This window comes from Macrotis lagotis, chromosome 1 (genome assembly GCF_037893015.1).
Source record: "Macrotis lagotis isolate mMagLag1 chromosome 1, bilby.v1.9.chrom.fasta, whole genome shotgun sequence".
Classification (NCBI taxonomy): Eukaryota; Metazoa; Chordata; class Mammalia; order Peramelemorphia; family Peramelidae; genus Macrotis; species Macrotis lagotis.
The window spans coordinates 721,171,456-721,191,618 of record NC_133658.1 but is presented as its reverse complement, the minus strand read 5'-3'; the positions used below and the strand labels follow the sequence as shown (position 1 = coordinate 721,191,618).

The 20,163-nt window shown below is 33.2% G+C and overlaps 1 protein-coding gene across 5 annotated transcripts in view; it reads right to left on the bottom strand.

The window, feature by feature from the left end:
• SPART (spartin) overlaps positions 1 to 20,163 on the bottom strand; it is a 50,402-nt gene that overhangs the window by 20,119 nt on the left and 10,120 nt on the right. For all 5 annotated transcript variants that reach the window (XM_074216023.1, XM_074216021.1, XM_074216020.1 and 2 more), the window contains exons 2-3: positions 18,878 to 19,674; positions 16,490 to 16,681 (exon numbers count right to left, since the gene is read on the bottom strand). In XM_074216023.1, the coding sequence (XP_074072124.1) occupies positions 16,490 to 16,681; positions 18,878 to 19,672 (987 nt within the window). In that variant the 5' untranslated portion in view covers positions 19,673 to 19,674. The remainder of the gene's footprint in view (positions 1 to 16,489; positions 16,682 to 18,877; positions 19,675 to 20,163) is intronic.

The window sequence follows — 20,163 nt, the reverse complement described above, 5'->3', positions numbered from 1 at the left end:
AAAATTGTTGTCCTTTCAGTATCATCTATAAATCTTTTGGTAAGATCTTGTTTATTTATACCTCCTACTATGCTTTCTAGTAAACCTGTCTTCCCTTGTTTTTCCAACTAATACCTTTTTATTTCCCATTATCTTCTTATATACTCGAATGGATCTCATCAATTCAGAAATTCCCTCCAATGATGCAGATTGCAATCCATCAAGGCCTGACTATTGTGTGATTTTATAATCATTTTCTCCCCAGAAGGCCCTTTATATATGTATATATACATATATATACATGAGGTTTTTAAAGTATAAATAGGTAGTAAAATAAAAGGTAGTAATAAAATTATCCTCTTTATGTTCTTTTCTGAAATTTTCCTCTGTGAATTTCAACTTTTTTAAAATTGATTTTCTTTTATGCTCCTTTGAAAAACCGACACAAAAATTTTTCTCCAATTTGATTTCATTTTTACTAAATTTACTAAATTGTCTTCACTGAGAAGGCAAGAAATACATTAGAAATATGTAGAAATATGAAAACAAATTCCAGCATTAGTTATATCCAAAAACAACAACATATGCTTCTAACTGAAGATAGGCAGTAAGCTTCATTTAATAAATTTTTTGGAATCATGGTTGGTCATTGTGTTGATCAAAGTTTCTAATTCTTTCATAATTGATTTTCTTTACAATACTATTGTTACTCTATAAATTGTTCCCTTGTTTTTGTTCACTTACTTTGCATCAGTTCATATATGTCTTCTTATGTTTCTCTGAAATTATCCAAATTATCATTTCTTACCATGTTCAGTCATTCTACAATTTATGAGCATTTCCTTAGTTTATAAATCTTTGCTACGAAAAAAAGAGCTGCTATAAATATTTTTGCACATGTGGGCCCTTTTCTTCTTTCTTTGATTCTCTGTGAAATACAAGTCTAATGGTGGTGATATCATTGGGTCAAATGCAAAGTTCATAGCTTTTTAGTCAAAGTTTCAACTTGTTTTCCAATATAGACAGACAAATTTATAGCTCTATCATAAAGGGCTTTCTAAATCATGTTTACACCAAAAAGAAGCCTGCCCTTGTGAGTCAAACATAAACTAATACACTGACTATGCATCAAAATGAATGACTCGTTCTGTACTTCTAGACTGGGGGGGGAGGATTTTTTTTTTTTGCCAAGGGCCATTTGGATACTTATAACATTATCTGTGTGCTATATTTGGTAAAACAATTAATTCATCCCTCAAAAGCTGCCAGATTTATTGAATTTTGAGTCCCATCAAACCAATATAGCTCAGGATGGAGGTTCTGAGTCCTTGCTCTGGACTATTACTTCTCTACTGAGAGATAAAAAGCATATTTTAACATCAATCTTTTAAAAACATCATTTATCACTACAATTGCCAGAGGTTGAAATCTTTCAGAATCCTTCAAGTTATTGTGGTCATCACATACATTCTTCTCCTGGTTCATTTTTCTCTTTTATTGCTTTTTACCAGAAGTTCTTTGAATTATCATATTTATCATTTCACCAGCACAGTATTCTATCTATATGCCATGATTTGGTAAGTCATTCTCAATTGAAGAACATTCTGTTTAAGTTCTTTGCTATGACAAAAAAGGTGCTGCTATAAATATTTTTGTACGGAGGACCTTTGCTTCTGTTTTTTGACTTCTTTGGAATATAAGCCTTGTAGTGATATTACTGGGTTAAAAGGGGAGCAGTTCCAAACTGTTTTCCTGAATGAGTAGACAGCTCCACCAGCAGCCTCTGTCCTCTTCCAGAACCTCTATAACAATCATCATTTTCTTCACTTGTCACTTTTACTAAACAGATGAATGTCATGTGCAAACTAATAGTTGTTTCAATTTGCATGTTACTTTTTTTTAATAATTTGGAGTATTTTATCATATAGTTATTGTTTCTTAATTTGTAAACTATTTCTATCCTTTTGGGAATGGATCTTAATCCTTTTAGTCTTCCTCAAAAAATTTCCTAATTTGAAAATCTTAACACAAACTCCTCATTTAATATATTTTTTCTACATTAACTGCCATCCCCTTCTCCCACTGTCTTTCTATCTCTGACTTACACAACACACACTTTTTCACTTTTTTCCCTCTCCTATCCCTCTCCATTACATAAGCATATTCAATTCTATTTCATGTGGTAGTGTATTGGCAGCTTGCCATCCATTTTTTTTTTTTTTTGCCTATGACTTGTAGCAACAAAAAGAGCTTTGTTATATGGTTTTCTGAGATTACAAAGAACAAAACCACCCTGTCACTCTTTTATTCAACAAAGGTATCAACAGAAAGCCTGGCCATCATGACAAAATAGTAAACAAAGCTCATACACTTCACATACAGCTTCCAAAGATCAGCACTTTGCAAAACAAGATTTTTATATGATACAACCTCAAAAATTTGCAAGCAAACAATTAAATTTCAAATATGGGTGTACAGTCAAAGTCTTCTAGCAGTGTGAAAAATATCTAGTTCCTATTCATAATACTTATAAGAAACAAAATATAGTGAAATGAGAAAAAAAAATCCAACAATACAACCCTAATACGGCAGGTAGATGTAAGGGGTAGGAACTACATTTTTTCTAAGTTAAAAAGTACTAATGATTAATATAAAAAGCAGGTTATTAAGTACACAAAAGAAAAAAACAACTAGCTATAAAAATTTTTATTGTGCTTTCCTTTGTAAAAAAAAATGTGAATTCTTCAAAACTCTCCTGCCATAAAAATCTTATTTTTGGATTGGATCATTAAAAAGTTTTACTGTTTCCCTCTGTTAAAGACTAATTCTTCTCCTATCTTTAGGACTCCTCTAGAAGTCTCCACCATGTGGCAAAATCATTTTATTTAATATTTTATTGTCAACATCCATAGCCTTTCAGAGGAAAAAAAAAAGGAGGCAAGAATTGTAAAGCAAAGGGAAAATTAGATTTTTTTCAAATGGCAGAGAGGATTGGTTAATGCATCATGTTTCTCTCCCATAAGACTCCCATGCAGAGTCTTACCTAAAATTGTCTTTTTGCTTTAGCAAGTTTAAAATGAAAGGCAGAGAGGGAAAGAAGTTGGAACTCAAAATCTTAAAAATGAATGCTAGGGTTGGCACCAGCCCTGAAGTCAGGAGTACCTGAGTTCAAATCTGACCTCAGACACTTAATAATTACCTAGCTGTGTGGACTTGGGCAAGCCACTTAACCCTATTTGCCTTGCAAAAACCTAAAAAAAAAAAAGAATGCTGAAAATTCTTTTTACATGTAACTTGAGAAAATAAAATATTAAATTCACAAATAAAAAATAAAATGAAAGGTAGAAATAGTAAAACATTTTAATTAATTACTGGTGATTATTTCATAATTATAGGTGAATTGTTATTTTTTTAGGAAATGAAGGAATTATGATTAAAGATTAATGAAAATTGCCATGTGGAATACTTTAATAGGACTAAATTTCTCAAATAACTCCTTATGCTTTCCATAAATCTATTTTAGAACACCAAAGCAAAACATGAAAGGAAATGTAAGTCCATCTCCTGAAAGTATGACTATATTACTCCAATTTTTGTGACCCTTATAGTAGTTAGCATACTACAATAGTATAATCATTCTATAGGATGGATTCAGATGACAGAGGCTGAATTACTTTCACTGCTTTTTTTTAATGTTTCTTCCTCTCAACTTTAAGTGTTTTCACTTCTCTATATCTTTCTTGATAATTTTTCCTCTATCACACTAATCCTACTCCTTTAATTTACTTATGTTTTTCCTCACTTGTTTTTTGCCCAGTCACCATCCTTAGTACCCTGGTTAGAAGGGACCAATTTCTTCAAATTGTTGCTAGACTGTTCCTTTAATTGACCAAAGGGTATACTCCTTCCTCCAGGGATTTGTGTTTCTTTGTTTTCCCTGCTCCTGCTGAGAAATTCTCCTAGAGAATAAAGGACCAAACTTACTAGGAACTAGTAAGTATTTTCTTAACTAATTTGTATTTTCTTAGTCCTCTCCTTGAACAGTATTAAATTGTGCCACACTTATCAAAGGTAACAAATAACAGGTATAGATTCAAGTTTCTTTTGTTTTCTTTCCTTTCGATTTTATTGTACATTCACAAAAATACTTCTCTGGTATTTTAACACTTTTTTGACCTTAGGTTCTCAAAGGCACCATCAAGGGGATGCAAGCATTAGTAGATTATACCAGTTTGTAAACCCTTCAACTAGAGTTCCAGGGGAAGCTAGGTGGTATAGTAGATAGAGCACTGGCCCTGGAGTCAGGAAGACCTGAGTTCAAATCTGGCCTCAGACACTTAATAATTATCTAGCTGTGTGACTGTGGGCAAGTCAGTTAACCCCATTGTCTTGCAAAAACTAAAAAGAAAAAAAGAAAAAAAAATTAGAGTCCCAATAGGACCATTATCTAGCAATAACAGACAGACCACTAAATGAAAAATTATTTGGCTCTGGCAAATAGCTTTTGTTCCCCGAGTTCCTTAAAGTTCAAACCTTGAATTTTGGCATTTGAATTACTTCCTTTGAAAGTAGTCAATCAGATAACTTTACAAAATCAATTAAAAACCTTGCCTCAGAAAAGCTCATCACAGTTTTTAATAAGTAAAATTACATGCTTTGAAATTTTAATTTAATGATGTCCTCTGGCATAAAGAAAAATATACTGCATATAATAGGAACTCTAGATACATAACATATGGTACAATTAAGAAAACTTACTCGTTTAGAGAATGTTATTTTCTTTTTGATTTAATGGCAATACCCAAAGAACACCAAAATGGTACTGATCTAAATTGTAGAGATTTAGAAATCTGTTTCTACCTAAAACTAAGGATATTTTCTCCATACAGACTAAATAATGCTATGAACTAATTCAATAAATAGGAGATAAACCCAAAATTATAGATGAGAGCCCTATTTATTAATTATTTAGGTTCCTGGAAGACAAAAAAGAAAAACAGGAGAAGGAAAAAGTAATAAGAGGTATCTGTGTCACTGAAAAGAGAAATTTAAGTGAATTTAAGTTAAGGTCTCAGTTATCTTCCTTCCCTAATTGTGTTAATAAAATAGTAGTACAAAATAAAATATGGATTAAGAAAAATGGTAGGGAACATTTCCAAATTTCTGGGGAACATCTTAATGAACTAACTCTCTGGCTAAATGTATATCCAGAAAATTCCCTATATTCATATATAAAAAATGAATTTGAAAAAAATACATGAAACATATTCTCTTACATTATAATATCAAGTATCATCAGAAAGCAGAAAGGGTTTAATTATGAGGGGATTCTAAGCAATATATCAATCCAATCATCTTCTCTGTCCTATAGTATTCAATACAGTAAAAGCTATCCAATGTAAAGAGGACTACAATAATTTCATTTTGATATTGATTTGGATCATTTCATATTTTATATTCATACACAAAGAACCTGAACTTTAATTAGTTTCTGCACTAGTACAGTTCCCAGGAGGCCTGTCTATCTCAAATCTTCAGAAGTTGTCTGAGGCACAAAGAGGTTAAAATGACTTGTCCAGCTAATGAGTATCAAGAGTCAGGATTTCAATCCAGATCATTTTGATCTATTAAGTCTAGAACTCTTTTACCTTTTTTATATCCCAAATGGCGCGAATTTACTTGTATATTCATTTGGGAATCTGGCACTCTTGGAGAATGAGTCATTCTCAATAGCTAAATTTTAGTGATTTCTTAAGGCCTACCCGATTTTAAATTATACTGAATATAATTTAACTGTTTTTTGGGCAACTACAGATAATAAAATACAAACAATGACACTATTTTCCCCTACACTAAATGATTTATGACTGCTATAACTGAGTTCCTATGTCTGCTTTTTCTGTTTCCTTCACTGCAGTCATTTTTTTTTGAGGTCAGTATTTCTGCCTGTGGTGTCTTCTCACCTTGTTCTAATAAGATGAGAAGTTTGAAGGTAGATAACCAAGTTTGTTGGAACTGTGAGCAAAATTGGGAATAAATATACTCTGAGTAAGAGGCCTTCTTATGAATAAAATGAATAGGCTATATAATCAGATGGGTTTTGTTACATCTATTTTTATTGTTCAAGCCCTTTTTGTTTATTTTCAAAGTGATAACAGCATTTTGCTATTTTCTGGATGGACTTTTAATTTTCAATTTTGGATAGTTCCAGTTTTGGGAAGGTTTTCCATCTCATTGACCTAGATCAGGACTATAATGTGCATTTTTCTCGAAATATGCTAAGGATATTCAAATACAGATTCAAATAAGTATTAAGAATTCTTTCATGGTTATCTGAAATTTACTCAGTCAAAATGTCTTGCTAATTAGCCATAAGACATCCACTTGACTCTCGACATTTCTGCTTCCATTATCAGAGTTGATGAAAGGAATTTATGTTATAATAACCTCTATGTTTAACCATATGAAGTTTTGAGCTTAACACTTGCAACTTAATTTTTCATACTTACCTGTTATGGGAAATATAAGTTTCTGGCATTAAAAATATATATTAGAAACCAATAGGAGTTAGACCAATGTTGTCCTTACTATTCAACCAACAAATAAATAATTAGAGGAAATATCTAAGTCTGCTCAATTGGACAAATTCAGTCTAGTAGGTATATAATATGAGTGGAAGTAGACAGAATACTTAGGCAAAACACAATTCAATGGCATTCTTGTTCTTTGGTTGTTACTATCAGGAAGGAAGATGAAAGGGGGGAAAAACCTTTATGAATATTGCCTGTTAAAAAGATCCTTATGGAGACTATTATAGGTGAGAAATTGGTTATAGAAATAATAATAACTCCTTGGGAAGATTAAAAAAAACCCCAACAGTTTTGGAGAAGAACTAATTCTTTTGTTCCTTTGTCATTTCAACATGTGCCTTCTCTTCCTTCTCCAATATCAGAAAAGATTTGTGGCTGTCACTAAGCTACAATAATTCTTTTTGTGTATCTTTATGTTAAAAAGGTTATTTATATAAAACAACAATATTAACACAGAGATACAAATAAATACACAGACAAACAGACACACACACACACACATAACTCAAGTGTGCAGCATTTCAAAAGTCTTAGAGATGTTTTAAACTAAATTTGTAAGGGAAATGGTCCTTTTAACAATAATTGGTCTATGAAATGTGGAAACTCAAGCTCAGATATGTAAAATGTCATCCACATTTCTGCAGATATTAAATGATGAAAATAAGAACTGACCCAAACATACTCATTCTTTTTAAGCTTCCTGCTCCCACATTTTGACTTTTACTTTCAGAAAATCACAACTACTTTCATCTAGCCTCTATGTAAAGGGAATTGACAAAGTTCTATTAAGAATTATCTTAACCTGAAATCAATGTGCTAAGTATGATCTGATTGTGACACAGTACAGTACTTACTATTTGGTTACAAAATATATATATAAAAGGCTACAGACAAGATAAAAATGCAGAAACACAAAAATGTTATTATAGTACTTTCTTCTATAGTAAAGAAGTGGCAACAGTTCATTGATTGGAAAATGGCTGAACAAATTATGGTACAAAAATGTATGGAATAATATTGTACTTTAAGAATTGATCAAAGGAGTGACTTTCTAAGAAACCCAGGAAAACTACTGATAGTGAACTCATAAAAGTATCACTGGTTTGAAATTTAGTGCCAAAGTTTAGCAACTTTGGTTACAGTTCTGAATTACTTTCCTCAATTCAGGATGCTAACAAAATACATTTATACGATTACTACAATACTGTAAAGAAAAAACAACTATGACAGACTTAAGAACTCAATATTTTAAGTGATCACGAATCTAGAAGACTAATCAGGTTTCCCACCTCTTGGCAAAAAGGCAAGAGAATAAATTTACAGAATGAAATTATGTATTTGTTGGCATGAACAATGTGTAGAATTGTTTTACATGACTATATTTTTTTGTTATAACAGAGGGTGAGACTTAGGAGAGAGAATGATGAGAATGACAATGATGCAAAAAATAATGAAAGGAAGGCATGTCAATGAAATATTTTTAAAAATACACAGAAGAGAACAGAAGGAAATTCAAGATTTGAAGTTATAGAGTTAGGAAAACAAGGAAATCTTGGATAACTAGAAGAAAAATATTGTCTTTAATAAAAACAGAGAAATTTGGTAGAAAGATAGATTTGGAGGAAGGAGATAATGAATTCAGGTTTAGATAAATTGAGTTTGATATGTCCAGTAGGTAGTTGCTGATTTAGGATTAAAGATCACAGGGTAGACTTGAGCTGGATATATAGATCTGAGAGCTATATGCAGATAAATAATTAATTCATGGGAGCTGATGAGGTCACTAGTGAGACGATATAAAGAGAACAAAAGAGGTACTAGAGCAGAGCCTTGAGATGATCCTATAGATAGGAGATATTACACAGTTGATGAGCCAGCAAAGGAAATTTTCTTACTTTTATTAAATGATCTAATTCTCCTCTTTATGCCCACTCACATTTAAGTAATTAGTTAAAATTCTCTCCCCTCTTTACTTTTTTTAAAAAATTTTCTATGCCTTTTTCTTTAAATTTTTTTACCCTATTGTCTCAATTTTTTTGCCCTTCTGTTTATTCTAAACTTTTATTCTTTATTAGAGTTGTAAGTTGTAATCTTTATATTTAATTATTTCTTCTTTTGTCACTTTGTGTTCCACAGAAATAAAAATTTTAAAATTATCAACTTTGAGTTCTATCTTTTGAACAATTTTTATGTTGTTGGCTTTTAGATCTTACCCCTTTTCTTCCCCTTTTGGGTCTCATTTCTTAGAAATAGCAATCACTTTTTTAGAAGTACTTTGAGAAGTAGTGAGGCTTAAAAGAATTGCCCCATTGTAGAAATTTGTCTGAGTCTCTGTAGTTCAGTCCAATTCTACTTCTAATCTTCTTCAAGACCATTTTCTTTCCTATACACAATGATATTTTCTCCAGGTCTATTGCTCTCCCTCCCTACTGATCTAGATTCTATCCACTGTTAAAAGGAAACTCTGGAGAGGTCAGATAGATAAAAGAATCAGGAGAAAGCAGCGTCAGGAAAATCCAGAGAATATCCACAAGAGGGCTATCAAAAATGTCAAATGAGAGAAGTAATGAGGACTAAGAAAGGACCAGCAAATTTGGCAATGAGGAAGGAGATTATCATTAAGTTTGGAAAGAATTATTTCAGTTAAGAGGTTGGAATTCAAACCAAAAAGGTTTGGGAAGTGAGAAGAAAGGAGCTGAAGGCAGTTTTTTCAAGGCATTTGGCTGAAAAGGGAAAAAGAGTTATAATTCTAGTCTGAAGAGATAGTAGGTTCTAGTAAAAGCTTTTTAAGAATGGGGAAAACTTGGGCATGTTTATAGGCAGCAAGAATGGAAAAAGTTAGTAGGAAGGGGGAGGGGGAAAGGCTGAAGATGAGAGGGTGATGGTGAGGACCCCAAAAGGGAGATGACAGCAAGACAGAAAGGATACACATAGAGGATGTTAACAAGAGCCTGAAAGAAAAACATAAGAGAATGATGTCAAGATGTCCTGAGACAGGGAAAAGGGAAGATCAGCTTCAGCACTGATGACATCACTGAAATAATCATCTACTTCCAAAATGGTGACATGCATGATAAGGGCTAGGAAAGAGAGAGAATCCATAATAGTTCATAAAAAAAAGTCTATTTTGGGAGGAAGAAAAGATAGGCTTATTACATTAGCGCAAAACACTGTCAGTAGAGGAATAAAATAATTTAACAATAATAGTAGGGTTACTCTTATTGGATGTTGTTGGGCTCCATTTTCCCATGACTGGGAGAGGGAGGTACTAAAAACAGATTTCAATTTAAAAGTCCTAGATGAACCAGAGAGATCATCTAGTGCAATTTCATTTACAGTAAGGAAACAGGCTCAGAAGTCAACATAAGTTATAAATTTTATTTCTCCACTATATATATTTATTCTGTATATACTTATACATGAATGTGTAAGCCACCCCTGAGAGAACATAAGTTCTTCAAGAGCTGAGTTTATTTTCTGTTGTTGTACCAATGCCATAGAAAATTATTGACATAATAGATAATCAATACAGGATCTAGTGATGGAAAACTGCCCTGATATCATGGAATCGGAGGGCAAAGTAGTTATTGAAAGAGTACATCGATCCCCACCAGAAAAAGATCCTAAAATGAAAACACCAAGTAATATTGTGGCCAAATTCCAGAACTATCAGATAAAAGAGAAAATCCTGCAAGCAGCCAGAAAGAAACAATTTAAATATCAAGGAGCCACATTAAGGATCATGCAGGACTTGGCTGCATCAACATTAAGGGATTGAAGGGCCTGGAATTAGATATTTCATAGAGCAAGGGAGCTTGGAATGCAGCCAAGAATCTACTTTCCTGCAAAGCTGAGCCTTCTCTTCCAGGGAAAAAAGATGGACATTTAACGAAATGGAAGAATTCCAAAAATTTCTGATGAAAAGACCAGAGCTAAACAGAAAATCTGGACATCAAACAGGAGGTTCAAGAGACACATGAAAAGGTAAAAAAAAGGGGGGGGGCAGTAAAAGGGGAAAAAAAATGCAATCCAGTAAGTTGAAACTGGCTAATATCCCAGCATGGGGGAAAAAAAAGATTCTCATAAATCTTGAGAATTGTAATTCTAACAAAGAGAATATACCTAGCCAGAAATGATGGACATTCATGACTTATCCATGAGACTGCTATCTAATGGGATGGCTTTAACCCCACTTGGGAGAAATACTCTAATAACTCTCAGGAATTTTGACTCTATTCGATAGAATACACTGAACTAGAAGGGACACTCAGAATGTTCTATGACTTAGATAGAATGAGCTAAAAAAACACTACCTCCTTAAAAAGGGGGACAGGAAAGAGATGGAAGGAGGGAGGGGATTGAATGGGGGTAAATTTCATTACACTAAGAGGTACCAAAAAACCTATGGTAATAGAGGGGAAGAAGAGAGCAGAAGAGAAACACCTGAATATTCTTCTCATCAGACTTGGCTTAAAGTCAACCTACACATACTCAGTTAACTTATAAAACATCTAACCTTTCAAGTATTAAAAGGGGAAAGGAGGGGGATGGAGAAAGGGAAGGGGAATGGGGGGAAGGGAAAATAACAAAAGGAAGGGAAGGGAAAAGGGAAAAAGGGAAAGGGGAAAGAAAGGGGAGGGTGTGATATAGGAGGGCAAACACACTGAAGGGGGTGGTATTCAGAAACAAAAGACTGGGGAATATGGATAAAGGGGGAGGGGGAAATACAAACAGAAGGAAGATAGCACGGAGGGCAAAAAAGAATTAGTAATCATAACCTTGAATGTGAATGGGATGAACTCTCCCTTAAAATGTAAGCAAATGGCAGAGTGGATTAAAAACCAGAATCCTACAATATGCTGCTTGCAAGAAACTCATTTGAAGCAGAGAGAGATACATATAAAGTAAAGGTAAAAAGGTTGGAGCAAAATATATTGTGCTTCAGCTGAAGTAAAAAAAGCAGGGGTAGCAATCCTTATCTCAGACAAAGCAGGAGCAGCAGCAAAAAAAAAAAAAAAAGAAAAAAAAAGAAAAAAAAAAGAGAGAGAGATAAGGAAGGAAACTTTATCCTCCTAAAAGGTACCATAGACAATAAAGTCATTTCAATATTGAATATATATGCACCCAGTGGAACAGCACCCAAATTCTTAGAGGAGAAGCTGAAAGAACTACAGGAAGACATAGACAGCAAAACTCTACTAGTGGGAGACCTCAACCTCCCACTATTAGATCTAGATAAATCGAATCATAAAATAAACAAGAAAGAAGGAGGTAAATAGATTGTTGGAAAAATTAGATATGGCAGACTTATGGAGGAAACTGAATGGGGATAGAAAGGAATATACCTTTTTCTCTGGAGTACATGGAACTTATACAAAAATTGACCATGTACTAGGACATAAAAACGTAATGATCAACTGCAGAAAGGCAGAAATAGTGAACACATCTTTCTCAGATCACAATGCAATAAAAGTCAGATACAATACTGGGCCAAGGAGATATAGACCCAGAACAAATTGGAAACTGAATAACCTCATTCCAAAAAACAAATTATAGAAAGAATTAACCATTTTATCCTAGATAATGATAATAATGAAACAACATACCAAAACCTATGGGATTCATTCAAAGCGACTCTCAGGGGATATATTATAGCTCTAAATGCTTACATGAATAAATTGGAGAAAGAGGAAATCAATGAATTAAACATGCAACTAAAAAATTTAGAGAAAGAACAAATCAAAAATCCCCAATTAAATACCAAATTAGAAATTCTAAAAATTAAAGGAGAAATTAATAAAAGCAAAAGCAAAAAACTATTGAATTAATAAATAAAACCAAAAGTCGGTATTATGAAAAAACCAATAAAATTGATAAACCTCTGGTCAATTTGATTAAAAAAAAGGAAGAAGAAAACCAAATTGCTAGTATCATAAATGAAAAAGGTGAACTCACTACAAATGAGGAAATTAAAATAATAATTTGAAATTATTTTGCCCAACTCTATGCCAATAAATTTGATAATCTAAGTGAAATGGATGAATATTTACAAAAATATAAATTGCCCAGGTTAAATGAAGAAGAGATTAAATACCTAAACAACCCTATCTCAGAAAAAGAAATTCAACAAGCCATTATTGAACTCCCTAAAAAAAAAATCTCCATGGCCTGATGGATTCACAAGTGAATTCTACCAAACATTTAAGGAACAATTGGTTCCAATCCTATATAAACTTTTTGGAAAAATAGGGAAAGATGGAACTCTGCCTAACTCTTTCTATGAAACCCATATGGTACTGTTACCTAAATCAGGAAGAGTTAAAACAGAGAAAGAAAATTATAGACCTATTTCCCTGATGAATATAGATGCTAAAATACTAAATAAAATCTTAGCAAAACGATTACAAGTCATCACTAGGATAATACATTATGATCAAGTAGGATTTATTCCAGGAATGCAGGGTTGGTTCAATATTAGGAAAACTGTTAGTATACTCAATTATATCAACAACAAACCTATCAGAAATCATATGATCATATCAATAGATGCTGAAAAAGCTTTTGATAAAATACAGCATCCATTCCTATTAAAAACACTCTTAGAGAGTGTAGGAATAAATGGACTGTTCCTTAAAATAATTAGCAGTATCTATTTGAAACCATCAACAACCATTATATTCAATGGGGAGAAGCTAGAGGCATTCCCAATAAGATCAGGGGTGAAACAAGGGTGCCCATTATCACCACTACTATTCAATATTGTATTAGAAATGTTAGCAGCAGCAACTAGAGAAGAAAAAGAAATTGAAGGAATTAGAATTGGGAAGGAAGAGACAAAACTCTCACTCTTTGCAGATGACATGATGGTCTACCTAGAGAATCCCAAGAAATCATCCAAAAAACTACTGGAAACAATTAGCAATTTTAGCAAAGTTGCAGGTTATAAAATAAACCCTCATAAATCCTCAACTTTTCTATATATGTCTAGCAAGAAGCAGCAGGAAGAGCTAGAAAGAGAAATCCCATTCAAAGCAACCTCAGACAATATAAAATATTTGGGAGTCTATTTGCCAAGACAGACTCAGAATCTTTTTAAAACAATTATAAAACACTTCTCACACAAATTAAATCAGATTTAAATAACTGGGCAAATATCAACTGCTCATGGATTGGGAGAGCTAATATAATAAAAATGACAATTATACCAAAACTAAACTATCTGTTTAGTGCCTTACCAATCAAAATTCCAAAAAATTACTTTAACAAGTTAGAAAAAATTCTAAGTAAATTCATATGGAGAAATAAAAAGTCAAGAATTGCCAGGAGCTTAATGAAAAAAAGTGCAAAAGAAGGTGGCTTAGCCCTACCTGATATAAAATTATATTTATAAAGCATCAGTCATCAAAAGTGTTTGGTATTGGCTAAGAAATAGAGTGGTGGACCAGTGGAAAAGAGTAGGTGTAAGAGCAGGAGATGATTATAGTAATCTGCTGTTTGATAAACACAAAGAGTCCTGCCATTGGGATAAATCTCCCTCTTTAATAAAAATTGCTGGGATAATTGGAAGTTAGTATGGAAGAAACTAAGATTAGACCAACACCTCACACCCTTTACCAAGATAAGATCCAAATGGTTACAGGACATAGACAAAAAAACAATACTATAAGCAAATTAGAAGATCAAGGACTAGTCTACCTGTCACATCTATGGAAAGGGGAGCAGTTTATGACTGAGGAAGAGTTGGAGAACATCAACAAAAACCAATTAGATGATTTCAATTACATTAAAAAACTTTTTGCACAGATAAAACCAATGTAAACAAGATCAAAAGAAATGTAGTAAATTGGGAAACAATTTTTACAACTAATGATTCTGACAAAGGACTCATTTCTAAAATATACAGAGAACTGAGTCATATTTTTAAAACAAAAAGCCATTCCCCAATTGACAAATGGTCAAAGGATATGCAAAGGCAATTTACAGATGAGATCAAAATAATCCATAGCTATATGAAAAAATGCTCTAAATCATTAATTATTAGAGAAATGCAAATTAAAGCTTCTCTGAGCTACCACCTCACACCTCTCAGATTAGCCAATATGAACAGGAAGGATAATGATCATTGTTGGAAGGGTTGTGGGAAATCTGGGACACTATTACACTGTTGGTGGAGCTGTGAACTCATCCAACCCTTCTGGAGAGCTATTTGGAACTATGCCCAAAGGGCAACAAAAATGTACATACCCTTTGACCCAGCAATACCACTACTGGCTCTATACCCTGAAGAGATTATGAAAAAGGGTAAAAATATTACTTGTATGAAAATATTTATAGCAGCCCTGTTTATGGTGGCAAAGAATTGGAAATCCAGTAAATGTCCTTCAATTGGGGAATGGCTTAGCAAACTGTGGTATATGTATGTCATGGAACACTATTGTTCTATTAGAAACCAGGAGGGACAGGATTTCAGGGAAGCCTGGAGGGATTTGCATGAACTGATGTTGAGTGAGATGAGCAGAACCAGAAAAACATTGTACACCCTAACAGCAACATGGGAGTGATGTTCAACCTTGAAGGACTTGCTCATTCCATCAGTGCAACAATTGGGAACAATTTTGGGCTGTCTGCAAAGGAGAGTGCTATCTGTATCCAGACAAGGAGCTGTGGAGTTTGAACAAAGTGCAAGGACTATTCCCTTTAATTTAGAAAAAAACAGATATCTTATTGTCCGATCTTGTTACCTCTTAGACTTCTCTTCTTTAAGGATATGATTTCTCTCTCATCACACCCAATTTGGGTAAAGACTGACAGAGTGCTTTTTGTGGGGGGGGGGAGCAAGATTGGGGGGAAAATTGTAAAACTCAAATAATATCTTTAATAAAAATAACTAAAAAATAGATAATCAATATTTTTTAAATGCTATAAATACTATTTCAGTTTCCTTATGGAGGCAGGGGAAATGAAGAAGACTAGGTTAGGAAAAAAATTCACAAGATAAAAATATTTAAAAACCAGAATTCCTTCCCCATGTTTTTAATCCCTAAATTCTATGTGACTATTAAAAATAGATATCTATAACAAATAGCTCTTTCTCCAGCAAAGATCTGAGTAGGAAAATGATTGTTTTAGAGTCAGAAGGCTAGATTTGAATTCCAGCTCTGCCATTTACTTATTTAGACAAGTCATTTGACCTCTGTTGATCTATTTCCTTATCAAATAAGGGAGACTGGTTAAATGAATATATTTTTTAAGGTTTTTGCAAGGCAATGGCGTTAAGTGGCTTGCCCAAGGCCACACAGCTAAGTAATTATTAAGTGTCTGAGACCATTTTGAACTCAGGTCCGCCTGACTCCAGAACCAGTGCTCTATCCACTGCGCTACCTAGCCGCCCTGTGGCTAAATGAATATTAAGACTAAAAGTTTTCTTCTGGCTCTCACTTTGTGACTGTATGAACTACTCCAAGTTCCTACACTTGATAGTAACAAGCCATCCTTTTAAATTAACTATCAACTATCACTGCTCCTACTAACCTCACTTTTAACATCTGGATCCACTATGGTGGAAGTTGAACAGGAATGGAGTCTTTGTATGTATCAGCTCTTTAGTTTAAAAAAGCTTCTAGAAGCAGCTAGGTGGCACAGTGGATAGAGCACTGGTTCTGGAGTCAGGCGGACCTGAATTCAAATTTGGCCTCAGACACTTAATAATTACCTAGCTGTGTGATCTTGGGCAAGTCACTTTACCCCACTGCCTTGTTAAAAAAAAAAACAAAAACAAAACAGCTTCCAGATGATGACAGAAAATAAAATGAATTAACCTTTTCAAAATATACCTGGCTTCCCACTCTTATGACACAAGAACAGATTTTACTGGAAACCAGAATACTTTATGTTAATATACAGAAAGTTACATAGGTTACCTGGACTCGAAGGTCAGACATTTGTTTCAATAGATCCTCAAAGAGTTCACGATCTTCACTGGCTAGTTCAGATGACAAGACTACACCCACACAGGATCCTGACATTTGTGTGTCTGGGAACATGTAGACTCCACTACTGCAGCTCAGTACAGGAGACTGATTAGGCATCAGAGGATATATCCAATCACAAACCTAAAGTGATTGTGAAACATTAATTCTATTAGAAGGGCTAATATTTACTTAGATTTTCTCATGACAAAAAATAATAGAAATCTGTAACAGAAAAAACAGAAAATTAATATTCCAAAGAAGTTTTTGATAGAACTTTATAGAAAGTTTAATTCAACACTAACAGTTGCTAGAATGAGTAGTATAATGAATGGCCAAGTTTATTATAAAGTTAAACTATATGTATTCTTAGTAAGTGTTTGGTAAAGTTAATGCAAGTAAACTTATTTAAAAACCAGCAATATTTCAAGTAAGCTAAATTTTTTATTATTCAAACCAGTCAACAATCTGGTAAAGTATACCTTGAAGCAAGACAGTTTATCAAGAAACTACTGTTATTATGGTACAATAATTTTATGTGGCCAGCTTTAATGGATCAAATTTGGAGCTAGAACAGAAAAACTATGAAATTATAGCTCAAAGTAAAGGTATGAATTCAATATTGAATAGTACTTTTTTTTGCTTGAAATAGACAAAAATTATCAAACTTCATTCCCAAAATTCCTCCTCCTTTTAAAAAGCACATTATTGCTATCAATTTACTGAACAAAACATTCAATATTATTATGAATGTATTTATAATTATAAAAGAAAAGACAACATTTTGGGACAAACGTTTCAGAAGGAAAAATTAGAACTATTTAATAACACAGACAAGATTTGCTGAGTAAAGCTTATATGAAAAACATTGGAAAACCTTTAGTAGATTTCTATTGCTTACTGTACTACAAAAAAAAATTCACTTCATAAGCCAAGATCTTCAAGTAGAAGGGAAACTATCACTTTTAAATCAAATTCAACAATATAAGAAGAATAATTTTAGTAGTTTCTGATGCACAAGAAATTTGAACTCCAATAACTCAACTGCTGAACACTAACTAATTGGGAGTGGAATGTGAGAGAAAACAAAGTATACCCCTTTAATTGTATTTTTCCACAACTATTTGAATAGACTCCTTTTTAAAAAAAAGTTAAAGTGAAAAATTGAGGCACAGTTTTACTTTAAGAATATCAAAGGAAGAATTAAAACTCATGATGCAAATGAATAGATGCATCCTATTTAAAAATTAAATTTTTACTAGAACAGCTAATTTTTAAAACATAGGCTCATATAATCAGGCACAATATACCAAAGAAGACCTTGCTTTACAATTACCACCTGCAAACATCTTATTTTGCTTTACAACAGATACCTGAAAATTGGTTAGTCCACTATTTTACAATTCAGAGAGGGGAAAAAACTTTAGCATTCTAACCTGAACACCAAAAAGTGTTTCAGACATTCATTTTTCTCTTCTGTCTCAGAGTTCATAAATATTTATTTCAGATGAAACATTTACTTAGTGTAAGGTACTAGAGCTAAAAATCCAAAAACAAACCCCAGTGGGGGTGGGGGTGGGGAATCTTTGCTTTGTTTCTTCTAAAGACCTCTTCACTGAAGCAACTTTTTCTACATTCACTATTCGAGTATCTTTCAATTTTACCTATTCTTTTCTTTAGTACAATTCTAGCTATTTATTTCTTTTAAATAATTCTAATTACAGCTTGAATATAGGTGCACATATGTAGTTAGTGAATATCAATCCTTCACCTCATTGTTGGTATAAACATACTACTCAGTCTTACTGAGTTCCTTCATAGAAAAGACTGGACCCATTTCTTAAGATCAGTAATGGTTTTTCTAGAAAAAGCAGAACCACACACTGATTTCAACTTTGTAAAGAAAGAATACATTTTGAATGCAGCAAAAGTTTTGATAAATAGAATATAGAGTGTCAGTGCTGCCTAATTGCAATTAATAACATGTGCAATTAAAAACATGATCTTTCTTTTATCAATCTACTACATAAGAGCTTAATAAATAATTGTCTACTAAGTGATTAGTTGGAAGTTGTTTCTTCAAGGATAAATGAACACATTTTTTAAAAATCTACCAAAAAAACCAAATACTGACTCCTCTTAAACCTCTAAGTTTCATGAGGTAGAGTTCAAAGAAATTAGAGGTTCCAAAGTACTTTTTTTAAACTATTAACCTGGATACAATTTAACATAATTTATATAAAATATAACAGAATAATAACAGAATTTAACATTAGGAACAAAAGAAAGGATAATACTGTGAAGGTGAGTTTCCATTTTTAAAGTCTTTATTTTTGTTACCTGAAGAAATCCAGAGGGTCGATTTTGGGCCTCTTCACTGGTAGTATCCAAGAATTTCACAATTCGAAGATATCCAGGATATGACGGTGCACTGACTTCCCCAGCAGGAGTTACAAAGAAAATCTGTACTCCACTGGGTATTAAAATTAATTCTTCTACATCTACTCCTAGAGTCTCAAGAGGAGGTGGGTGAGCAGAAATTGCATAATAGTCTTCATTCACTGATGAAAATTCCCCAGATTCTGTTCCATAGGACAGAGTATAATGTCCATCTGCAGCACAGGGTGTATAAGCAGGTGGTGCATCCGAAGATACAGGACAAACCACAGAAGGCAGCCCCTTGCTTGTGGAAGCATAGTTCCCATTAACTTCTGTTTGTTCAGATGGTGAAATCAAAGATGGAGGCAGAGGAGGTTTTTCTGGCTTTCCATTTGGGGGCAACACAGGATATAATTTAGAGTCTTTCTGAAGATTACTTGGAATAAATGAGGAAGAACTTTCCTCCAAAATTCCCAACCTGGTATTGACATTTTGCAATGTTTCCTTCATCTTTTGTTGCATTTGTCTAGCAGATTCCCACTCGGAACCTGTGCATTCAGGCCCAGATGATGAAATGCTGACTCCTTGGAGTAGATGTTGTCTTCCTTTACTATAGTAACTCTTTGCTTCTTCCTTTTGCCCCAATTCATCAGCATTCAGTCCTTTATTAACAAATTCAAAGGCCTGCTTGTATGCTTCTCTTATGATCTTAATATTTGCAGATTCTTCACTAAGTGGTTCTTGCTCTTGTGCCATTACTGCAAAACAATAAATGTTATTATAACTTAATATGCCTGAAAGTGCTGGATACAATATATATCTGTCTTTATTAGTTGATAATTAGAATACATTTTCTAGCTAAGCATTTCTGACATACCTAATGGCAGAAATAAAATAAATAATTGCTGACCTGTACCTTTTGAAAGTAAAATTTCAATTTGGAAGTCTATAAACCTATATACTTAATCAGCCAATCAATAAATATTTGTCAAGTGAGTGCTGTGGAACTGGCAGAGTGCTAAGTACTAGGGATACAAAGAAAGGTAAAAGAGCTCAGTGAGAAAACATACAAATGACTGTTTACAAACAAGCTATATAAAAGATACTTGGAAATGATCAAGAGATACAAGTTTAAGCCTGGTGGTGTCTTGAGACCATCAAGACAGTCTCCTCTTAAGAGAAGCTGTAGCCTATAGAATCTATGCATAGAAATTGCTGTTATAAGACCTGATGATCATGATGCCATC